This window comes from Bubalus bubalis, chromosome 1, assembly GCF_019923935.1.
Source record: "Bubalus bubalis isolate 160015118507 breed Murrah chromosome 1, NDDB_SH_1, whole genome shotgun sequence".
NCBI lineage: Eukaryota > Metazoa > Chordata > Mammalia > Artiodactyla > Bovidae > Bubalus > Bubalus bubalis.
The window spans coordinates 81,401,902-81,424,529 of record NC_059157.1 but is presented as its reverse complement, the minus strand read 5'-3'; the positions used below and the strand labels follow the sequence as shown (position 1 = coordinate 81,424,529).

The following is a 22,628-nucleotide window of genomic DNA, read 5'->3' as shown; positions in this document are numbered from 1 at the left end:
CCACAAATCTATGCTATTATTAGTGGGTGAAAAATTTGAGAAGTTTCAAGATTTGCCATCTCAAAGCAATTCCCACAAGACAGTTATCAACTAAAAACAGAAAGATAGTATCTTTAAGTGGAGAAACCTCACAAACTTAACCAAGCCATCAAGGTAAACAGCACCAATAACTAGTAAAGCATACTATCATAAACCTCTTGATATCATGCCCCAAGAAAGACAAAAGCATTTTTGTAGTAATTTTGCCAAAAATGCAAAAACCTAATTCTAATTATGAGAAATCCTCAAACAAATCCAAACTATAGGATATTTTACCAAAAAAAAAAAAAAAAACACCACCCTGACCCTCTTCAAACATGCAAAGGTCATGAAAGGAAAAACTGAAGAACTGCTAGAGTGGAAGACACTAATAACTAAACACAATGCGAGATCAGAAATAACATCCTGAAACAAAGGAAAAAAAGAGCAATAGTGGCAAAACTGGTAACTTTCTAATAAGGTCTGTAATTTACTGGATATTATACAATGTTACTTTCCTGAGCTTGATAAGTGTATTCTTTTCTACAAATATAAAATTAGTTCACTTTTTAGGTTTAAAAACAAAATTTTTTGTTCCAAACTTTCCCCTCAGATTTCAATGTTCTCACTTATTTTCTGGATGCTATTTTATAATATAAATACATTTACTTTCCTTATCTTATTACCTAACTACACACCAAGATTTACCCTCACCTATGGGTTTCATTTGTAGTCAGATAGAAAAATAAAACAGGTAGATTGCCAGCACTGTGGGGAGAATACAGGTTTTGGAATCAAGACAGATTAGGCTTTGTCATTTATTAGCTGTGTAACATTAGCGAAGTTATTAACCTTCTCAATCTAAGTTTGCAGTAAAATGAATTTAATATTAATCACAGAGCTATTGAAGAACTAAGGTAATATGTCAAAATCCAGGATAATTCTGGGCATAACAAATAGCTATTATTACCAGTACACTTTGTTTCAAAAAATAGCCAGCAAGCTTAAGCTTACTCTGGTGACTATTTCAATGCATCAGTATGAACTGGTTAACTGTTTCCAGATGTAAAATTACAACAAATTTTACTATTATTAGCAAGCATATAAGTCACTCACAAATAAAACCTATTCAAAAGCTATTGCTGAGTTTCAACTATTTTGTTCAATATTCATTGACAAATAAAGTATATCCTAGATACAGCAATACAAATAGAATAACTTCATGCCTGAATAGATATTAATAGATTTTGGTACCTGTCAATTTTTCATTTGATTCCAAACTCACTAGGGAAAGCAATATACTAAATGCTCCCTGTATAAACATGAAAACTGGCATAAAACTCCCTGTGTAAACATTAAAACAAGGGAACTCCAAAATATGTGGAAATGTATATGAATATCAAATTAACATGTGGAGTGAACAGACCTCTTCATTTGTCTGCAGCTGGTGATATCCACAGATGTGTGTGTACATGATAAAGTCTTAACTAGCATGGGCTAAGCAGAACCCTGCATCTGACTTCAATTTGGCATGGCCACTAAGGCAAAAGAAGTAACAGCAAAAATAAACAAATGAGACCTAAACTTTTTAAAAAGCTTTTGCACAGCAAAGGAAACCATAAACAAAAGGAAAAAATCTACAGAACTGGAGAAAATAAATGCAAATTATGTGACCAACAAGGGATGTGCAAAATATACAAACTGCTCATACAACTCAATTAAAAACAAAAATCCAATCACTAAATGATCAGAAGACCTGAAGAGACATTTTTCCTAAGATATACAGATGGCTAACAAGCACATGAAAAGATGCTCAATAAAGATAATTATAGGAGAAATGCAAATCGAAACAATAATGAGGTATCACCTCACACGTGTCAGAATGGCTATCATCAAAAAGTCTACAGGTAACAAATGTTGGAGAGGATATGGAGAAAGGGAAACTCTTCTACACTCTTGGTGGAAATGTAAATTGATGTTGCCAACATGAGAAACAGTGTGGAGGTTTTTCGAAAAACTAAAAATAAGAATACCATATTACCCTATGATCTAGCAATTCCATTCCTAGGTATATATCTGGAAAGGAAAAACAAAACTTTACTTTGAAAAGATAAAGGCACCCCAATATCCACAGCACTATATGCGGTAACCAAGATATGAAAGCAACCCAAGTGCCCATCAACAAATGACCAAATTAAGATGAGACATATATATACAATGCAATATTATCCAGCCACAAAAATATTTAAAAAAATACTGCTATCTGTAGCAATGTGGATGGACCTAGAAAATATTATGGTTAGTGAAATCTGTCAGAAAAAGCCAAATACTATATGATAATATTTCAAATACTATATAAGGAGTCTAAAAAATAATACAAATGAATGTTTATGCAAAACATAGACTCACAGATATAGAACCAACTTGTAGATACCAAATGGGAGAGGGAAAGCAGGAGGGGCAAATTAGAGGTGTGTGATTAACAGATACAAACTACTATATATAAGACATAAGCAACAGAATATACCATAAAGTGTAAGGAATTATACCCATTATCTTGTAATAACCTATAATGGAATATAATCAGCAGAAATATTGAATCATGCTGCACATCTGAAACTATCACAAACTACTGTAAGTCAACTATACTACAATTTTAAAAAATCAGCCTGACCTGGCATGATGGTATTGCAGGTGTTGTTGAGGCAATAATTTTATTTTGAATTTTTCAAATGTCCTTTAGTTATACAGGTTTCTTAAATACTAGTAGATGGAAATCTTTTTTTGTTCCTTCTGTCTGGTTTCTCAACAAAGTCCACAAGCCAAAGAATTAAACTGAAAAAACAGTTTTAGAACACTACTAGTGTGTGAATGTCTAGACTTTAAATTATTAATATTAGTCTTAGATGAGCTGACTTATTTTGATCCCTGTTAATTTTGTTCTCAGCGAAGAGCTCTTATATTCATGTGACTTGCCCAAAGGCTTCTAGAGTCACTGTCATATGATCTCTAGTAACTTCTGAGAATGATATGTACATGAACTTAATCATTAAGTTATATATATCAAGATTTTATTTGAGTTCAATGAAGATGTCCAGTGGATTTTATTAAGTGCAGAAATAAAGAAAGGTCAATCTTAATTATTATTTAGGGCATAAATCACTTTCCTAGACTGACGCAGAAGAAAAACTCAATGGAATTACTACACATTCAAAGCAGAAACTAAAAAGGGTAACAAAAACTAACTTTAGATACCAGGTATGCTTAGTCTCAAGAACTAAATTTGTTTCTAAAAGATGACTAACTTTCAATCAAAATAACAGTGAAAGAGTTAAAAAAAAATAAAAGGAGGTCATGTTAAGATGGAAGAAAAGTGGGACTTTCTTAAGAATGAATTCAATTTCAGAAACTAAACTAGTCAGATATGAAAAAAGAAAACAAGAATATACTGATATATACCAGAACTATGCATTCTTAAAGATGGAATTGAGGGGGAAATGTATTTTAGCTGTTACTCATCAGAAAGGAAGAGTGACTGACTCCAAAAGTATCTAACAGAGGTACAGGAGGTAAACTGAAGCGTGGAAGTCACAGTGAATCAGAATGGAAATCCAACTACGGTAAAACAGTATTTTAAAGAAATAGAAAATACATAATAAGAGTAAGTGTAAAAACCACACACCATGAAGACTGAGACTGCTATTCAGTAACATAAAATCTGTACAGATGTGAAAGGTTAAAAAAAAAACAAACACACACTGAGAGATTATCATTGAATACCTGAAGCATTTCAGATGTGTTTCAAATTACTAGTTATTATAGGAGGCAATGTAGGATATGGCACAGTGTCACAAAGAAAAATGCCCCAGGAACTCAAAGTTAGGCCTCAGGAAATGGACAGGAAAAGCAAAACTGAAGAAAAGCAAAATAAGAGGTTAAACCTTGGTTTGATGTTGAGCTGGTAAGATTTCCTTAAATCTTGGAGATAAGAATGGGCAAAATCTGTTTCACGGTGAATGCTTTTCAGTAAATTCCATATTCCTTGACTTTCATCTCTGGTATTACAGGAGATCTTACTGAAGATAAGAGATAACTGAAGAACAATAAAACCTAAGCCCAAAAGAAAACAGAAAGGGAAAGGAAGACAGGAGGAACCAACTTAAGAATAGGCTAAAATATAAACAAAAACAGAAACCAACTATGTTTATATGAAATGGCATATCCTATCATTGCTGAAGGACTTTCCTGGTAGCTCAGAAGTAAAGAATCTGGCTGTCAATGCAGGAGACGCCCTGGATCAGGAATTCTGGAGGAAGAACTGGCAACCCACTCCAGTATCCCTGCCTGGAGAATCCCGTGGACAGAGGAGCCTGGAGGGCTACAGTCCATAGGGTCACAAAAAGAGTCAGACACAACTTGGTGACTAAATAACAACAATCACTGCTGAAAGGAATGTGACAAAAAGGAATGTTTACACTGCCAGTGAGGTAGAATAAATCATGCAAGGTCTAGAACAGTTAAGGAGATTGAACCAGTCCATCCTAAAGGAAATCAATCTGAATATTCATTGGAAGGACTAATGCTGAAGCTGAAGCTCCAATACTTTGGCCACCTGATGCAAAGAACTGACTCATTTGAAAAGACCCTGATGCTGGGAAAGATTGAAGGTGGGAGGAGAAGGAGACGAGAGAGAACAAGATGGTTGGGTGGCATCACTGACTCAATGGACATGAGTTTGAGCAAGCTGCAGGAGATGGTGAAGGACAGGGAAGCCTGGTGTGCTGCAGTCAACGGGGTCACAAAGATTCGGACATGACTGAGCGACTGAACGACAACAACAGAAGTTAAAAGCAGAATAAAGAAAGGATTTAGAGGAGCAAGTGGCAGAAGACATACTATCTTCAATGAGTACAGACATCAGAAATATTAAAAGTAGCTTTATTTCATTATGGCTATTGTCCAAATAATACAAATATGTGGCACAAGAGGAGTACTTTTATGATTTTAGCTCAATAGGCCTAAGAATTTCAGGGGAAGTGGCAAAAGTCATGGTAACACAAGGCTAAAAATGTTTTGGCACAGGCTGGGGACAGAGAAATCCAGAGACCAGGGCAGAACATCAGAGCTATGGTAATGGCAAGGCTCGAGTCTTGTGGAGCCTTGCAGAGATTGTACTTTGAGCTTTCCACACTACAAGTAAGTGATATACTCTTTACAAAAGGCAGTAAAGAAGCTATACCACTAAACAGAATCTATACTTACTGTAGCACAGGAGTTCCAGGACAATACATAAAAAAACAGAAATTAAAAGTTTTTAATATGAAGGAAACCTTAAGAAAGAGACATCAAGTATGACCTGGTGCTTGGGGCTGTCATTCATGAAATGTATAACTTTGCAAGACAGAAAATCAGAAACAGCTTTCAAGAAAGCAGAAATGTTCAGGTAAAGTGCTTCCACCTCTCAAAAAATTATCATAAGCATAGAGTGGCACAACTGTTTGATGAATATTCCCACTAAAACTTTACAAGTTACAGACACTGGCAGTTGCTGTAACTTGCTGTAACTGACTAGCACCCTGGTGAGGTTGAAACCAAAACTGACTTGATACCTTGATTTCTGTGCACCCATCTTTCCTTTAATATTCATCTTTAGTGATACCACTAAATCCTACTGGCAAAGTGATGTGAGTCAACTGTACTATGTACTAAGTTCAAGGAATTACTAGTGTTTCTAAGTTTAATGGGTGTTGGCTGGGTAGTGTAAGGAGCGTTTGCCCTACTGACCTTCTGGATTCTTAAAAAAGTATGGTTGGAGGTTAAACGATTTTCCTTTTGAGGTGCAAAAGAAGCCACTCCCAGTGAGAAGACAACCAAGCTACAGCTCCTGAAAACTCCCCAGCCCTAACCAGACAGGCACAATGGCTCTGATTAAGCAATATTCCAGGAAGGCAGAAATTTGGTATCGTAACCTGTTTGGGACTCTAGTCTTTAATTTCTCTTAGTGAAATTAATCATAGGAGACCATTCATTTGATCCAAATGAAGTGTTTCTGGCAGACATAACAAGAGGCAGGAGAATACTTAATTCAAGCTGAAGGAGGGGGCAAAAACACTAGAGTAGCTGAAGGTAAGTAGCAGAGACAAAAAGTAATAGGAGACAAGTTAAAAAGCTAGACAGAGGCTAGATCATGAAGACCTGCAGTCCACTGCAAGAATTTTGGCTTTGACCCTAAGACAGAAAAACATGGAAGGTTTAGTTTAGAAGAGACCTCACTCTTATGTCTTTAAAAGGATCACTTGGCTATGTGGAGAAAAGAACCAAGAAAACTAGAAGCAGGGAGATAAATTTCCCAGAGGAAGGATGACTATGGCTTGGATCAAGGTCGTGACAGTGGTTACAGCAGTCAGATCATCTTTTTCTCCCTTACTAAATGATACAGTTTCTTGAAGGAAGGGGATGTGAACTTTTCCTTCTTTAATCTCCTATAATCATTAGGATGAAACTTTCCACATAGTACACAGCCAATGTTGTTTTTGTTTTGTTTTGTTTTGTTTTTTAGGAATACCTTCTACAACACTTTATGTACCTAGATCTATGCCTAAGATAATTAAGGATAATTCAATAGATTGATATTAAGAAAAAATAAGTTATATATATATATATACTGTCAGACAGGCATATATGCAGCATTTTATAAATACCTATTAAGTTATGAGCACTTACTAGTTATTGAAGTTAAGTTCAAAATATAAAGAGAATACAAAGAATCTTAAGAGTTAAAGGGCAAAACATGTGGAATCTAAAACATGGCACAAATGAACCTATCTACAAAACAGAACTAGACTCACAGACATAGAGATCAGACTTATAGTAGGGGAGAAGGACAGGGGAGAGGAATGCACCAGGAATCTGGGGTTGGTAGATACAAACTATTACATATAGAATGGATAAACAACAAGGTCTTACTGTATTGCACAGGGAACTATATCCAGTCTTCTAGGATAAACCATAATGGAAAATAATATTTTAAAAGAATGTATATATGTGTAAAACTGAGTCACTCTGCTGTTCAGCAGAGATTGGTACAACACTGTACATCAACTATAATAAAAGAAAAGACTAGCAATTCAAAATAATAAAATTTTAAAACAATAATAAAAAAAAAGGAGTTAAAGGACAAAATGGCTTCAGTTAATATAGAGTTTTAAAGAAACTACCAATAGAATATTTTTTTCAAAAAAATTAAGTTAAGAAAGGACTGTATAGTAAGAGTTAAGTCCCATAAAGGGAAGCAGAAATTGAATATCTGCTCTTCACAAGCACGGGATGAAATGGAAGAAATTAAAATAATAAAAAAGGATGAATGAGTTTTAAGATTCTAACTCAGTTCTACTTTTTTTTCAACTGCGTCCCCTCTTGATAAATTATATACACTCACTGTAGTAAATCTGGATTATTAAAAAAATCATCCATCATTTTCTGCCCACATATAACCACTATTAACATCTTGGTAATTTCTCTTTTCTAGCGTGTGACTTGGGGTTAGTTGCTTAACCTCTGAGTCTCATCTGTGCCATTCATAAAATGACGATTAAAAACAGTACCTATCTCACAGGATAATAGAAAGGAATCAATAAGAAAGTAGCACAGGGGCTGAGATACTTTTTTTTGAAAAGGCCAGAAAGCTGTTTATGAGCCACACATTGTCCATCTCAACTACTTAACCCTGTTATATCATGAAAGCAGCCATAGAAAATACAGAAGTGAACGGGCAAAGTCCAATAAATTTTTATTTGCAAAAGCAGGCAGTGTTGCTTATGTCACAATGGCTTGCAGCAAAGGTTCATAACTTGTTGGTGTGTCTGAATGACTGTGGTCTGTGTTTGTTTAGTAAGATTTGAAATTCCTAGGAGAATCTGATAAAAAAGCAAAAACTTTACACTTGCTCACCAAGGAAATGCAAGTACACTTCTTTTGCAAATACTTTTAGAGTTCACAGACTTCCTGAAGTCACAAATGACTCCTATAGTTTATCTTCAAGAAATCCTGTCTCTAGTGAAGTAGCTCATTTGATTTTTATTTACAGCACCACCCCCCTCTAAAATACAGTGCATCTGGTGAGAATGGACCAGCCTATATTCAAACTGTATAGTCTTCCTACAAACAAATTTTTCCACCTAATTTTTTCATCAGTATATTTTATCTTCCTAGTCATTGAGAACATTTTTTAAGGCTGAATAGTTTATGAGGTTGAAAAATGTTCAGCTGTTTTAGATGTTCTGGTTCCGTTTTCATTTTCAACTCATTCCTTTAATTACAGTTAATATTATGATGAATTGCTTTATATCCAAATTTATATTTCTTAGAAATTAATGTTGTAAGTCAAAAAGTACAAATTATTTTTAATGTAATCTATTTTGATGAATTATGGTTCAGAAAGCTTGTGGTGATTTCTGCTCCCATCATTTGAACATGAGATATCCATTTCACCACACCCTCATGAGTATGGAATACAACTTTACTGATGAGTTCTATAACCCGAGAGATCTTTGGCAAGTTTCCAAAACATGGCAAAGGATAATAAAGTCTAAAAATGCACAGCCACTGCTCTGCGTTAGTAAAATTTCAAGATATTCAAGGTTAATCTAAATAATATGGAGAGACAAACTTTAAAATTTTAATCATTAAGAAAAACATCTGAAATATATTCCATAACCCTCCAGCCTTCAAACTACTAGGTAATAACACGAAGTAACTGGTTTGTAATCATCACTAACTCTTGCATTTTAAAAATGACCACTAAAGTGAGCCACTGCTTCAGAGAGAAGCATATCCCACTCAAGTGGGTTGGGGGAAAAAATAAAAAGTTTGAAAATCACTTATTAGAGAGAACTTCTGATAGCTTAAGTTTAGTTTTTTTCTCTTTTTCGCATTCATGAACATCTTTAGTTTCTGCTGCCTTGAGTATTTTTAAATCACTACTTCCACTCAATAATTGCTTAAGTATAGTATATACCAATATATATGCACAGATACTATAATAGATACTGAATGCTTATTCCTAGATATAATATATATGTATACTTGAATGGTTAAGTATACAGGCTCTTGACAGACTGGCCAAGATTCCAATCTGACTTAGGCCATTTAATCTCTCTTAGTCTAAAATTTTCTAAACTTTAAAATGAGAATAATGGCACATACCACATAGGGTAGTGGATTAAATGAGACAGAAGAGGTAAAACACTTATCACAGTATCTGACACACAGAAAACACTCAAAATATCACTTATATTCATAAACTCCAATAAAATAAGTAAACCTTTCTGATAACTAAAAATATAACACACACAGAGCAAATCATTGACAAGTGGTTAGTGAATATTTAAAACGTTTTAACTTCAGGGTAACTAAAACAGATATGGGTTAATTTTAGTAAACTCCAGTTATAGAACTATGTATTAGTAAATTGTGTACATGTTTTATCAGAGTATCAAATACATACACACATATCTAAGGTACAAAGAACAATGTTGTGTACCCATCTATTAATATCTACTGATACAACTACTTCTCTAATTTCTTTCTCTTTTCACTTCTCTGTTTTACCATAAACGTAGCCAGAAAAGGAGGATGTCCCCTTCTCTCTCAAAGTTAATTAACTAATCAATTATAGTGTATCACTCAACACTGAATAAATACAGCTAATCAAGTTCTCCATGCCTTTACCTACCCAGACAAGCCCTGAGGAACAAAAATACAGACTAATGGTCACTCTGTTCTCAAAATCAGCAAACTCAAATGGTTCTGCAGGTCAATTAAATCTATCTCTTTAAGAAGCTACCATTTTAGACTTCTGTTCACTTTAAATCTCTAACCACCCCCATATACTCTCAAGAGATGAAGCTTCCACCTACCCCAAAACTCCTATACAAAGCACCTCTTCCATTTGTGCTTTGAATCTTGTCATCCTTTCCCTTTTAGGATCTTATTTTACAGATTATCTCTTCTTTCATTATTTCTTCCTTTCAAATGAATCATTCTCATCCAATTTTAAGCACAACAAATTCTCAACTATTTTAGGAAAAATAAAAAAAAAAAACTTCACCTTCAACCCACAATTTCTCCAGTTTCCACCCATATCTTCCCATCTCCTTTATAAATTATCTATATTACTATTTACATCTTTGCTTCCCACTCCTCAAACTACTCCAGTCTGACTCCTGCTCCCATCATTACATGAAAACAGAGCTTTGCTTAAAGTCACCAAAGATCTCCATGTTAATTCAATGGTTGGACCTCAATAGTTTTCGATGCCAATTACCATTCACTTCATCCTTCATTCTTATCTTCTGTTTCACCATAGTTACCTGGTTTTCTCCAAGTTCTTTAATCTTTCTCAGACTTATCAAGTGTCAATATTTCTATCAGGCCATTTAACTGTGGAGTTTCTTCACTTCTAAGTCTTTTTCTCTATATTATCTTTTTATGTGAGCTCATTCACATGCATGGCTTCAAATACCATCCACACAACTATGATTGATCAGACCTCACTTCTGAGCTCCGGATTATGTAAAGCCAATCATCTTTAAGATCTCTCCTTGGAGACACCTTAAATTCAACATGTTCAAACTAAAGCAAAGAATCTCAGTCAAAGTCAACTTGCCCGAGAATGCAGGCGCCTGCATTTTATATATACTTTTTCTTCATAGACCTGATCAAAGTTATAGCTATACACTAAAACAGGGACAGTGCCTGTTTGATTATCACTCTATGACCAATGCCTTATATAGTCATTCATCAGGATTTGGGAGACTGGTTCCAGGATCATTTCCACAACCTCTACCCCACCCACAGATACCAAATCTGCAGGTGCTCAAGTGTTTCATTTAAAATGGTATAGTATTTGTATATAACCTACACATATTCTCCCGAATACTTTAAATCATCTATGGATTACTTAAATACCTAATACAATGTAAATGCTATGTAAATAGTTGCCAGTGTGCAGCAAATTCAAGTTTTGCTTTTTGGAACTTTCTGGAATTTTCCCCCCAATATTTTTTCATCTCTGGTTGGCTGAACTCGGGGCTGTAGAGCCATGGATATGGAGGGCCAATTTTATAAACAATAAGCATCAACCCTAACATCAATCACTTTTTTTTTCTACTGTTTAAACACAAAGCCTTTCAACTGTTTTTCACGTTCACCACTGCTTTGGGGAATTGAAGGTATTAAGTGGTTGGTATATGAGTGTCAATATACTGAAGTTTAGGATCTTATGTCACACATTATACAGATTGACCTCCTCTCATATTTAGTTGCCACCAAGTGTTCCACCACAGTGCTAAACAGGTGATGCTGATTGGCTCTCATCCCAGAGAGCCGACCTATTACTGAACAGAGTTTACCACTGAAATGATGAACCAACCTGTCAGAGATAAGCTAAAAAATAAAGGTGATACATATTACATGGAAGCTGAAGACTTCCTTGTATTAGATTCCTTTGAAATTACAAACTTTAAAAATACTCTCCAAATCAGACTAGGTATTGTAAAAATATAACTAGAGTTAGTATTTTAATAAATTATATTAGATTTCAAATGGCCGAATATCCTTTTCATTACATATTAATATATACTTTATTAAAACAACAACTTTTGGCTATAAGCCATGTGGTATCTTAGTTCCCTGACCAGGGATTGACCCCATGCCCCCTGCAATGGAAGCATGGAGTCTTAATCACTGGACTGCTAGGGAAGTCCCAATATACATTTTAAATAGCATATTAATTGACCATATTTTATTGATGTTTTATTTTTCAAATACCTCACCATATACACCTTTTACCATATCTTTCTTTAAAGTTTTCTTTTTTGCTTTTATTTGTAATTGCTAAAGGTATAGTTTATCAAATTTTGGCAAGAAAATAAAGATCAGTGCCAACAATAACAGTACAATTGGTGCCTTAACGTCTGTTTGGCAGAACTGTAAAATAATGGTATCACTCAAAGTTTTAAAGCAATGACTTCATTTAAAAGTATTTTCTTCTACCATTTTATCTACAAAAACTGAAATAAATTTCTTTAACCCAATGTTATGGGTGATTATTAGAAAGCAGTAATGAATATATATTTTAATGCAGGACTGTATATAAAGAAGTTATTTAAGTTTAGGCTGTCATTGGTCAACCTAAAATTATAAACCAATTCATTTTTTTAAAAAAGCATTTCACATATTTTTGAGAAACAAAGGAGTTCAAATTTCATCATGCTCAAAATATTCTTGCATTTATTCACAGAAAATAAGCAATCTGTGAAATAGGGAGAAAATAAAAAGTACTTTTTATATTTTATTTTTCCTCTGATTATAAAGATAGTAGATTTAATGAAGCAAACACAAAAAAATAAAGTAAATGTAAAGAAAAATATTCATCTATAAACATATCACTAATAAATTATCCACTGTTTACAATTTGATTTTTTTTTGGTCTTTTTATTTACAAAAGTGATATCACCTGCCTTCAGTGTCTTTTTCTGTTGTTATAATGCGACTAACAATTTCCCATATGAATAAATATCACTTAAACAATGACTCTTAGGGGCTTCCCAGGTGGCTCAGTGGTAAAGAATCTGCCTGCCAAGGCAGGACACATGGGTTTGACCCCTGGGTCAGGAAGAGACACTGGAGAAGAAAATCGGAACCCACTCCCATATTCTTGCCTAGGAAATCCCATGGACAGAGGAGCCTGGCAGGGCTATATTCTATGGGATCACAAGAGTCTAAACAACAACACATGACTGTTAGGAGAAAGGATTCCATTAAATTTAACATTTTCCTAACTTTTGTTATTAGCTAATTTTTAATAATGTGCTATTACAAATAATGTCATTATGAACAATTAGTAGTATTCAACGCATCACTGACTTGATGGACGTAGGTTTGGGTAGATTCCGGGAGTTGGTGATGGACAGGGAGGCCTGGTGTGCTGCGATTTATGGGGTCGCAAAGAGTCGGACACGACTGAGCGACTGAACGAACTGAATGCTGAAAGTCAACCTTTCATAATTGAAAGAATTGAAAGTTAACCTGAAAGTCAACCAAAAAAAGCATACTGCTAAGTTGCTTCAGTCGTGTCCAACTCTATGGACTATAGTCTGCCAAACTCCTCTGTCCATGGGATTCTCTAGGCAAGAATACTGGAGTGGGTAACCATTTCCTTCTCCAGGGGGAAAGAAAAAGCATAAACAATAGCAAAGTATTTGGCTCCCTAAATACAGCCAACAAGGTCTAGGATTCACTTTGTTTTGTTTTTCATTATTACAATAATTATAATAAATAAATAACATGGAGGTAAACATCATACTTGATAAAAGAATTGCAAGTGACTACTTCCGGGGACTACGTGGGGAAGGAACAGGACAAGAGTATGACCACTATTTTTTTTATTATAATCTATGGCAAAATAGGAAAAAGAAAAATAAAAACACAAACAAAAAAAGGTTGCCTTTACAATATCCATTCTTATTTTCTTCCTTCCTTATTAACAGAATCATGTGAAAGTAAAAGTCGCTCAGTCCTGTCAGACTCTTTGGAACCCCATGGACTTAGTCTGAACTGAATTCTTCAGTTCAGAATACTGGAGTGGGTAGCCTTTCCCTTCTCCAGGGGATCTTCCCAAGCCAGGGATCAAACCCAGGTCTCCCGCATTGCAGGCACATTCTTTACCAGCTGATCCACAAGGGAATCATAGGCACGTGTTTATCCAGGAGAAAAATACAAAAATATATCCTAACATTCTTTTCAGATGGGACTAGCTAACAAGATGGAAATCAAAGCTACTGAGTAGAATTTACAGCAAGATGTTTTTGGCTTACCCCAGAGACACCCCATTCCTGCTACATGGAACTGAGATCTGATGCTTGGAACTTCAGCAACTATTTTGGATCATGAGGCGAACTTGAGATAGACGATAAAGATGACTAATAAGAAAGAACAAATGATGATAAAGCTACCATATCATTCCTACTAACCATTCAAGACTTTTCATTTGAGAAATAAATATGTACTCATTTAAACTATTTAAGTCAGGTAAACAGTAGAAACAGCGTCAGACTTTACTTTTTGGGGCTCCAAAATCATTGCAGATCGTGATTGCAGCCATGAAATTAAAAGATGCTTACTCCCTGGAAGGAAAGTTATGACCAACCTAGATAGCATATTCAAAAGCAGAGACATTACTTTGCCAATAAAGGTCCGTCTAGTCAAGGCTATGGTTTTTCCAGTAGTCATGTATGGATGTGAGAGTTGGACTGTGAAGAAAGCTAAGGGCCGAAAAATTGATGCTTCTGAACTGTGGTGTTGGAGAAGACTCTTGAGAGTCCCTTGGATTGCAAGAAGATCCAACCTGTCTATCCTAAAGGAGATCAGTCCTGGGTGTTCACTGGAAGGCTGATGTTGAAGGTGAAACTCCAATACTTTGGCCAGCTCATGCAAAGAGTTGACTCATTTGAAAAGACCCTGATGCTGGGAAGGATTGGGGGCAGGAGGAGAAGGGGACGACAGAGGATGAGATGGCTGGACTGCATCACTGACTTGATGGACATGAGTTTGGGTAAACTCCGGGAGTTGGTGATGGACAGGGAGGCCTGCTGTGCTGCGGTTTATGGGGTTGCAAAGAGTTGAACATGACTGAGCAACTGAACTGAACTGAACTTCTAGCAGCAAAATGCAATAACTCAATTTTAAGTCTTATATGACTTATTAATAAACAAAGCACATGCAAAACATAAAACTAAATCAAAAAATAATTCCAGGAATAGTAAAAATGTATTATTATACTCCTAGTAACTGCTCAAGAAACTATATTATGTGAACTTTATACCAAGACTAAGAGATAGGTTTGTATTTTCCTAAAACAATTAAATTTTAATTTAAAGAGGCATGAGCATGTAGTTTGTAAAACTATGAAGTGAACTCTTTTTCTGTTAGATTGTTTATCTGTTTAAAGTGCCTGTTACACACTGTGCTGTGCTCAGTTGCTCAGTTGGGTGGGACTCTTTGCTACCCAAGGGACTGTAGCCCGCCAGGCTCCTCTGTCCATGGGGATTCTCCAGGCAAGAATATTGGAGTGGGTTGCCATGCCCTCCTCCAAGGGATCTTCCCAACCCAGGGATTGAACCCAGGCCTCTCACACTGCAGGCAGATTCTTTACCATCTGAGCCACCAGGGAAGCCCAAGAATACTGGAATGGGTAGCCTATCACTTCTCCAAGGAAACTTTCCAACCCAGGAATCAAACCGGGGTTTCCTGCATTGCAGGCAGATTCTTTACCAGCTGAGCTACCTGGGAAGCCCTTCTTGCTACCCAGGATGCACACTAGCTGCTTAAAATTATTTGATGAGATGATTAAATACTTTCTTTCAAGACAGAGTATCCACTAAGAGTTCCAAAGTAAGGTTATAGCAGGGTTTCTCAACTTTGGCACCAGATAGTTCTGTCGATGATTCTATTGACCACTATGAACCAGATAATTCTTTGCTGTTAGGGCTGCCCGGTACATTGCAGGATGCTCAAAATCTCTGGCCTCTTCACACTAGATGCCAGTAGCAAGCCCCCAAGTAAGACAATCACAAATAGCTCCAGACATTGCCCAATGTCTGCTACAAGAAATAAAATCTGAAAAACAATATAGTCATTTTTGCAAATCAGTTAGTGCTTCATTAGGAACATTTGGCTTTTCTAGTTAACAATTTAGAATTGTAACATTTCTAAATTCCCTCTCAGGTTTACTGCAGGATACAAACTTAAAGTGACCTACAGATTAGATTATCTCTAATGTTCCTCTTAAACCTTCAGAGGATTTCACATGTGAGAAATATTAATAGCCTCTATCTATTTAAGCCTATCTATGTGCTAGGTATAGTACTGAGAACCTTATGTTCATTCTCTCATTTTATACTTATGACATCCTCATGGGATGGCTATTTAACCCCACTATAATAAGAAATGATTTTAAAGTCTATTTTAATCAACATATTGAAGTGCTTTCAGAAATACTTATATATCATTCACTATATCCATTCTAGCTCTGAACTAAGAAGGGTATCTTTAACTTACTTAATTTATAATTTGTGATAAAGATTTTCAATGTATCTAGCAACAAAATTAAGTTGAATTACCACAACCTTCAGGTATGGGGGACATGTTCACAGCCCCTAAGAAATCAGAGATAATTAACTGTTACTTGGAATATTTTTTATACTGTGGCATAATGAAAGAATACCTTAAAAATTTTCCATCCATTATTCCCTGAGTTCTTCAGTAAGTTTTTCTTCTCTCTTGTGCAACTTGACCAAAAAAAAAAAAATAAGTCACTTTATAATTATTTGAGGATTCATTTGTAATTTCAATCTATAGTTCAGAAGAAATTGAAGGCTGGGTCCAAAAATCCCAGCTTGTTCACCTGACAAATTAAGTTGCTCAGGCCTCAATTTCAACAATATAACTTGCGTAACAAGACCTATATGAAGGCCTTAAGAGTTAATAGGCCCTCAATAATTACATTTCTCTTCCTTTCATCCCCAAATTAAATATCAGCTAAGGGCCAATTCCAATGCAACTGGAAAAGAACATTTTCAGTCTCCCAAATCCAACATCTCAAAAATCAGTTATAGGCTAAGGGATTATCCCCTTAGTTTGAGATTTAAAATTACTAGTATTGTTTCTCAAATAGAAAGTTTATCATCAAATGCATTGAGTGCATGCATAATTTTTCACTTCTATTATCTACAGTCTTCTGTTTTACTCTTGCCTGTGGTAAGACACAAAACTATTCTTGAAAAGAAGTGTTCCTTCCTCTCCTTTCATCCACACAACTAACTGCCAAGAAATTTTGATTCATATTTCTCTCTAATAGGAGGAAGAAAAATTAGAGCCTTTCTTCTCAACTTTACAAGGCTGTGTGTTTAATTCATATATTGAGTTAACTGTCACCAACTCAAGTACGTGTTATCCATTTTATGGATTACTCACAACTAGTAATTTACTAATGAAGGCAAGTTACCCTTAGCGAATATTAGGATACCAAATATTTAAAAAGAAACAATCTTTAGGAATTACATTGTATTCCCTTACTAGCAAATAAAGCATAATTATTATACTAGAATTCTATTAATCAGTCTTAAATGCAACTTAATTCAGGTAATCTTTTATTCCATCTTAAAGTTTTAACACAAAAAAATACTTCACAAAGCTCACCTGCAAGGTGGAACCAGGATAGGAACCCTAAGAAGAGATCTTTTGGTAATGTAGAGTATTATAAAATATATTATGAGATTTCAGGTAAAAGTTGGTAACATGAAAGCATGTCAGTATAACACTCATAATTTAGCAATATAAAGCTCTTCCTGTTTACTTTTATTTCCTTGGATATTTTAGGATGTAGTGGGGTTTTATAAAATAGTCAACTTCTTTTGTTCTTAAAATAATTTACTGTCACTATTCAGACACTGTATTTCACAAGCTAAATTTATTCATTTGTTCTTAAAGTTAGTTTCAAGAAATAGAAGGAAAGTAATTAAAAGTTCTCCAAAAATGTTCTGGCCCTCAAACTAAATTTTGCATTCTACAGCAAATAAATTTACAAAGCTAAATGTAACCAAAGCCAAGATGCTCATTAATGATATAAAAAGCCAAATATAGATAAAGATACTTTCTGTCTGTGATGCTATTAAAAAGATCAATTGTAACATAATTTTACAGCAGTTTAAAACTCCTACAGGTAAATAATCTACTGAAAACATGGTTTCTACATGTAAAATATAGAGGACAAGCTCTGTAAAGACACAACCTCTAAATTCTGAATGTCAATACAAAAAAAAAATGTTTTTTTAAGAAAGTTGTTAAATAGAGAACAATGCCAAAGAAAACTCACATATCCCATATAACAAGACAATTTCCACCATCAAACAAACTTATCTATTTTGGAGAAGAGGGGGATGAAATCTCCCTGAAAATGTCAACCCCACCCTTTTTTCTAAGCAATCTCTCAATGCTTGGAAAGACATAAAATCAAATTTCAGCAAACACGATGCTCATTTCTGCTTAGCTTTATTTCTTACTTGCTACCAGAATGAAATTAATGGCTAACTTTAATATGTAAAGGATCCAAAGGATTTTACATATTCACTCGTTTAATTACTATCCGGATTTGAAGGTAAAGAAACTAAGGCACAAAGCGGTTAAGTAATCTGTTTAAGATAACACAGCTAGTAGTGGAACCAAGATTTGAATCCTATACATCCAAGATAATAAACAAAGGAATGAGATGGAAAAGGAGCAATTAAATTTTTTCCCAAGAGTTTGCAAAATAATAGTGCTATGAAAGAGAACAAAATGTTAAACTATAAATATATGCAGATGTAAATGTATAGGTTACATAAATTCTACCCCTGCACAAATATGGTACTTTAATATTTGATTATGCTTAAACGTTCTAAATACATCAAATCGTTGTGGCTGTCGACCAAGTAAGTAATTTACTGTCACTGTTCAGACACTGTTTTGTTGTTTTTTTTCCACAGGCTAAATAAAATACACTATAATTTAAAGGAAGAGGGGGTGGTGGTGATGTAACCAGAGCAATAGTTTCAGGAAAGCTACTTTCTCTATTAGCAGTTTATTAGAAAAGAGCTTGTGTGTATAGGGGAAAGGGGTAAGAAAAGGAAAGATGACAATCCCATGGCCTTAGCCCCACCTCCCAAAAAAGTAACTAAATCACTGTGGGTCAGCGCCTAAGCCAACTGGAGAACTAGCCCAGCGGGATCTCGTGAGGGGATGACAGGAGACCCTAGCAGAGGGGGAGGGGTGGCGATGACAGGAGAGGGGGCGGTAGAGAGATGGCACGCCTTCCATATCCGAAAAAGGGGAGAATACGGGGGGCAAGGGGCGGAGAAGAAAAGGCAAGATATGTTGCCAGAGACTCTAAATGAGGTGACAAGAAACAGGATAGGAAACACAAGAAAGGCGGGACCCTCGGGCAGAAAGGGGTCTGTCTGGGGCAGGGGAGGCATGTCAGTACAGAGCTTTCCTGCCAGCTGACCCTCCGGTACAACCCCTCCACCCGGGACAAACTCTCACTTTCTCCGCAACCCTAAACCTGAGCGAGTCATCCCGAACCCGCTCCCCGCCCCCCACCCCAAGCCGGATAGGTGGAGGGGGGAGCTTCATCCTCAACGCTCCTCGCTGCGCCGGTGGCGCGAGCGCCGGACACAGCCCAGATTCGGAGACGAAAAGAGCAGGAGAGGCAGGGAGGCCCAGGACCGCTGACAAGTCCGGGCGGGCGGCCGACGGGCGCCTCACCTGACAGAAGCGTCGGCAGTAATCCCGACTGCTGATCCCGACGCCGCCACCACCGCAGCTGCCGCCGCCAGCGCCGCCTCTGCCGTCGCTCGCAGCTCTAAGGCCGGCTGGGCCTGGCGGGGACTCCACAATGGCCACGAGCTCTTCTCCGAGGCGTTCGGCCTCTTGGTCGCTCTCTTCCTCCGCCATGAGGCTCTCGCCGCCCAGCGCGTACCAACCCCTGCGCCGCCGCCGCTGTAGCTGCCTCGGCTAACCTCCTCCTCCTCCTCTAGTTCCCTCCCCCTTCTCTCCTCCCCAGCCGGACAGGGGCCTCTCGGCTGGCTCTACTTCCGGCTCCGCCCACCCACGCCCCCGGTTTTCATTGGAGGACGCTAGCCGCCAATCATGCACATGTCCGCCCTTCTACCACTATTGGTCAAATTTGCCGTCTGTTTGATAGACTTGCAGTCCGTTGGTCAATGTTGCTCGGCGGTTGCTGGGGGCCGCCTACGAGCTCTGCCACTGGCAGCACAGGAGGACGGGGCGCGGCGGGGGACACGGCGGCCGCCGCGGGGCTCGTTCGTGCAACAGCGGCGGCGACGGCGGCGGTGGCGGCGGCGGCTGGTCCTCCTCCCTCTCCCTATTGCTCCTCCTATTCTTCCTCCTCCTTTCCTTTCCGGCCGTGTATCGTCCACTTCCCCTAGCGACGGCCCAGATCCTACGGTACCGAGGAGCTAGGGAGGCCGAGGGTGGGCCCGGCCGTTGGTGCGGGCTTTGGGCCCGGGGCCTTCCGTCCCGAGCGGGAGCCGGGGGCGGGGCCGGGGCGCCGTTGTCGTCGGGAGGAAGAGGGAGGGGACGGGAAACCTGACAGCGGCCGCCTCCGCCAGGCGCCTGCCGCCTCCTCCCTTGAGACTGCCGCCAACTCGGCTGTTGAGTTCCCGGGCCCACGGCCGGCAGCTGGGACTCGGCCCTGCCCAGCTAGCGGGCAGGGGCGGTGAGACGCCGGCGTGCTGGGCTACGCGCGGGAGGAGGGAGTCTAGACGCCGGGAGCGTCGCGAGCCCCGCCTTTCCCTCCTCCCGATCCTTGGGGCTGGGGCACTCGAGGAGGCTCAGATCGGGGCGGACGACTGAGGAGGGACTGGGCTGAGGAGAGCTGGGGTAAACGTTGGGATCCGGATTTATGGACTTAACTAGGATGATTTTAAACACACCTGCGTGGTGGCTGTTGTGGACGTTCTTCGTTTTTTTTCATCCACTCTTCTTCCCCCCCTCCATTTTTTCTTTCCATTTGTTTTTCGTGTTTTACAGTAAAGGCATGACTTCCCAGCACCTCAGGGAAAATAGGGTGCAAGCCCAGAAACTGTTTCCCCATCACCACTTGTTGAAAAACTGATTTGAAGGCATATCCGGGTTTGAACAAACGGAAAGTGCCAGGATTTAATGCGTCTTTGGTTTTGCGCTGGAGACCCTTCACTGCTAGGTATCAAGACGAAAAAAACTGGAAACTCATCCGGTAAACATTTAAACTTGAAAACTTCTGATGAGTTTTATTTTTATCCAGTAAATGATTTGCTTCTTTTCTTTTGTTGGCCAATTACTGGCCTTACTTTTTAACTTCCTCGTTTAAAATATCTTTACTTCTATGGTAAACACTTTTGTTCTTCGGTTCTGTAAACTCGAGCAACCTCTACTGGGTAGATACTTGCCTCTGCAGTAACAAAAATGTACTAAAAAACTTACAAGATTTTGTAATGAATAGGCCTTTCATACTAACACAAGTGATTGCGTGTTTTATGCTTCAGAGAATAACGAACAAGGTAATTGTTTACAGGTTGAAATCCAAAGATAGACTTTAAACATAGAATGATTTAAGCATCACTAGTCACAAATATGTAATGTTTTCCATAAAGAGGTTGGAACCATTCATTATAATTGGGACTGACTTGGTATAAGATTCTACAACACATACCATAAAGTACAAATATGTGTAGTGGTAATTCACTGTTAAGTACGCAGGAATTGTCTTCTGCAATTGAAAACCTATAGCCTAAATAATATTTGACACATGAAAGCCTTGGTTTAACAGATTTTTATTGGAAAAAAAAAGAATTAAACCTATTAAAAGCCTAAACTTTCCAAGAATACTGGGAAATGTTGAGGTCTCTGAGGTTATGTCCACAGGTGTCTAATACATAAATTCTTTTGAGAGAGATTTCATATTAATCAGCTGTGAATTCTGTAGCATAGATTAATGGAATACTCCAATGTTTTTTATTATGCTCATAAAGCATAGTTCTTCAGAACACACCTAGGAATTTTTCTCTAGTTTATTTAAACGGAACAGAATTCCATCCTGAAATCTATCAAATTCACTTCAGTTTCTTTTATCTGGACTAATTTAAGAGTTTAATCCAACAAATGGTTATCATTTACAACCTTTGTTATCTCAAGATTTCAGTGGCCATAACCTTATGATTTTGGCAATAATCAGAAAAATCTGTTGTTGGGATAAATTGAGAAATTATTAAGTTATTTCTGAGTTAAATATTTGTGAAAATGATCACTTATTATCCCATATCAAACAAATTGTGATTGAGCATCCATCATGTACGAGATACTGTGTTAAGTTCTTAGTTTTGATCTAACTTAATAGTTAATAAATGAAATAAATATTAGCAAATGTAAACATTACTGTTTGATGTAAACAAAAGTGTTAGAAAAGCTACTTTCCATAGCTTGACTATCATCACCTTTTGGAAAGGTGTCTTAGTAGAGGCGTATATACATTAAAAATGACTAATTTGAGCTCTATATTTTGACTGTAAAATTTAATGTCATTGTTGCTGCTTTTAATCACATTTGGCCTGTGTCCTTTCTTGACTTTTACTTTCTTTATTCTCAGAACTTTAGAAATTATATTCATCTCCATATAGAATTATACCAGCTTAATGGCTCACCTGTTTGAATAAATTTTGTACATAATTCCTTGCAGTTGTTTTCCTAAAATCTGTTGCTCCAGAATTGTGACAGGAACAAAGTTCTTTTAAAATTGAACACACATCTAAATTAGATGAGATTCATACAACTGATACCATTAATGTAGACCTGTGGTTAGATTTTTCTAAAGGATAGTGACATGTATGATAGTTGGAGTTCTTTTTTAATGGTTAGAATTTAATGTCATCAAAATCAAGGGATGGACTTAGTTGTTACTAGTAATTTGCTCTGGTTTTCCCTTCCCTTAACATATTTCAGGTAAGTTAAAACTT

The 22,628-nt window shown here is 37.2% G+C and overlaps 2 protein-coding genes across 8 annotated transcripts in view; one reads left to right on the top strand and one right to left on the bottom strand.

The window, feature by feature from the left end:
- Positions 1 to 19,804, bottom strand: part of ZNF654 (zinc finger protein 654) — an 83,545-nt gene extending 63,741 nt beyond the window's left edge. For 2 of the 5 annotated variants that reach the window (XM_044940470.1, XM_006057827.3), the window contains exon 1: positions 19,381 to 19,804. In XM_044940470.1, the coding sequence (XP_044796405.1) occupies positions 19,381 to 19,569 (189 nt within the window). In that variant the 5' untranslated portion in view covers positions 19,570 to 19,804. Of the gene's footprint in view, positions 1 to 16,303; positions 16,368 to 19,380 lie in introns of all 5 variants that reach the window. The other 3 variants (XM_044940484.2, XM_044940489.1, XM_044940481.1) reach the window with 2 other exon arrangements.
- CGGBP1 (CGG triplet repeat binding protein 1) overlaps positions 1 to 22,628 on the top strand; it is a 99,816-nt gene that overhangs the window by 72,983 nt on the left and 4,205 nt on the right. The window contains exons 1-2 of one of the 3 annotated variants that reach the window (XM_044940508.1): positions 19,912 to 20,082; positions 20,668 to 20,839. The exons of 1 other annotated variant lie outside the window; for it this stretch is intronic. The gene's annotated coding sequence lies outside the window, so the exon portion shown is untranslated. Of the gene's footprint in view, positions 1 to 19,911; positions 20,083 to 20,667; positions 20,873 to 22,628 lie in introns of those variants that run through there. One more of the 3 variants, XM_006057823.3, reaches the window with a different exon arrangement.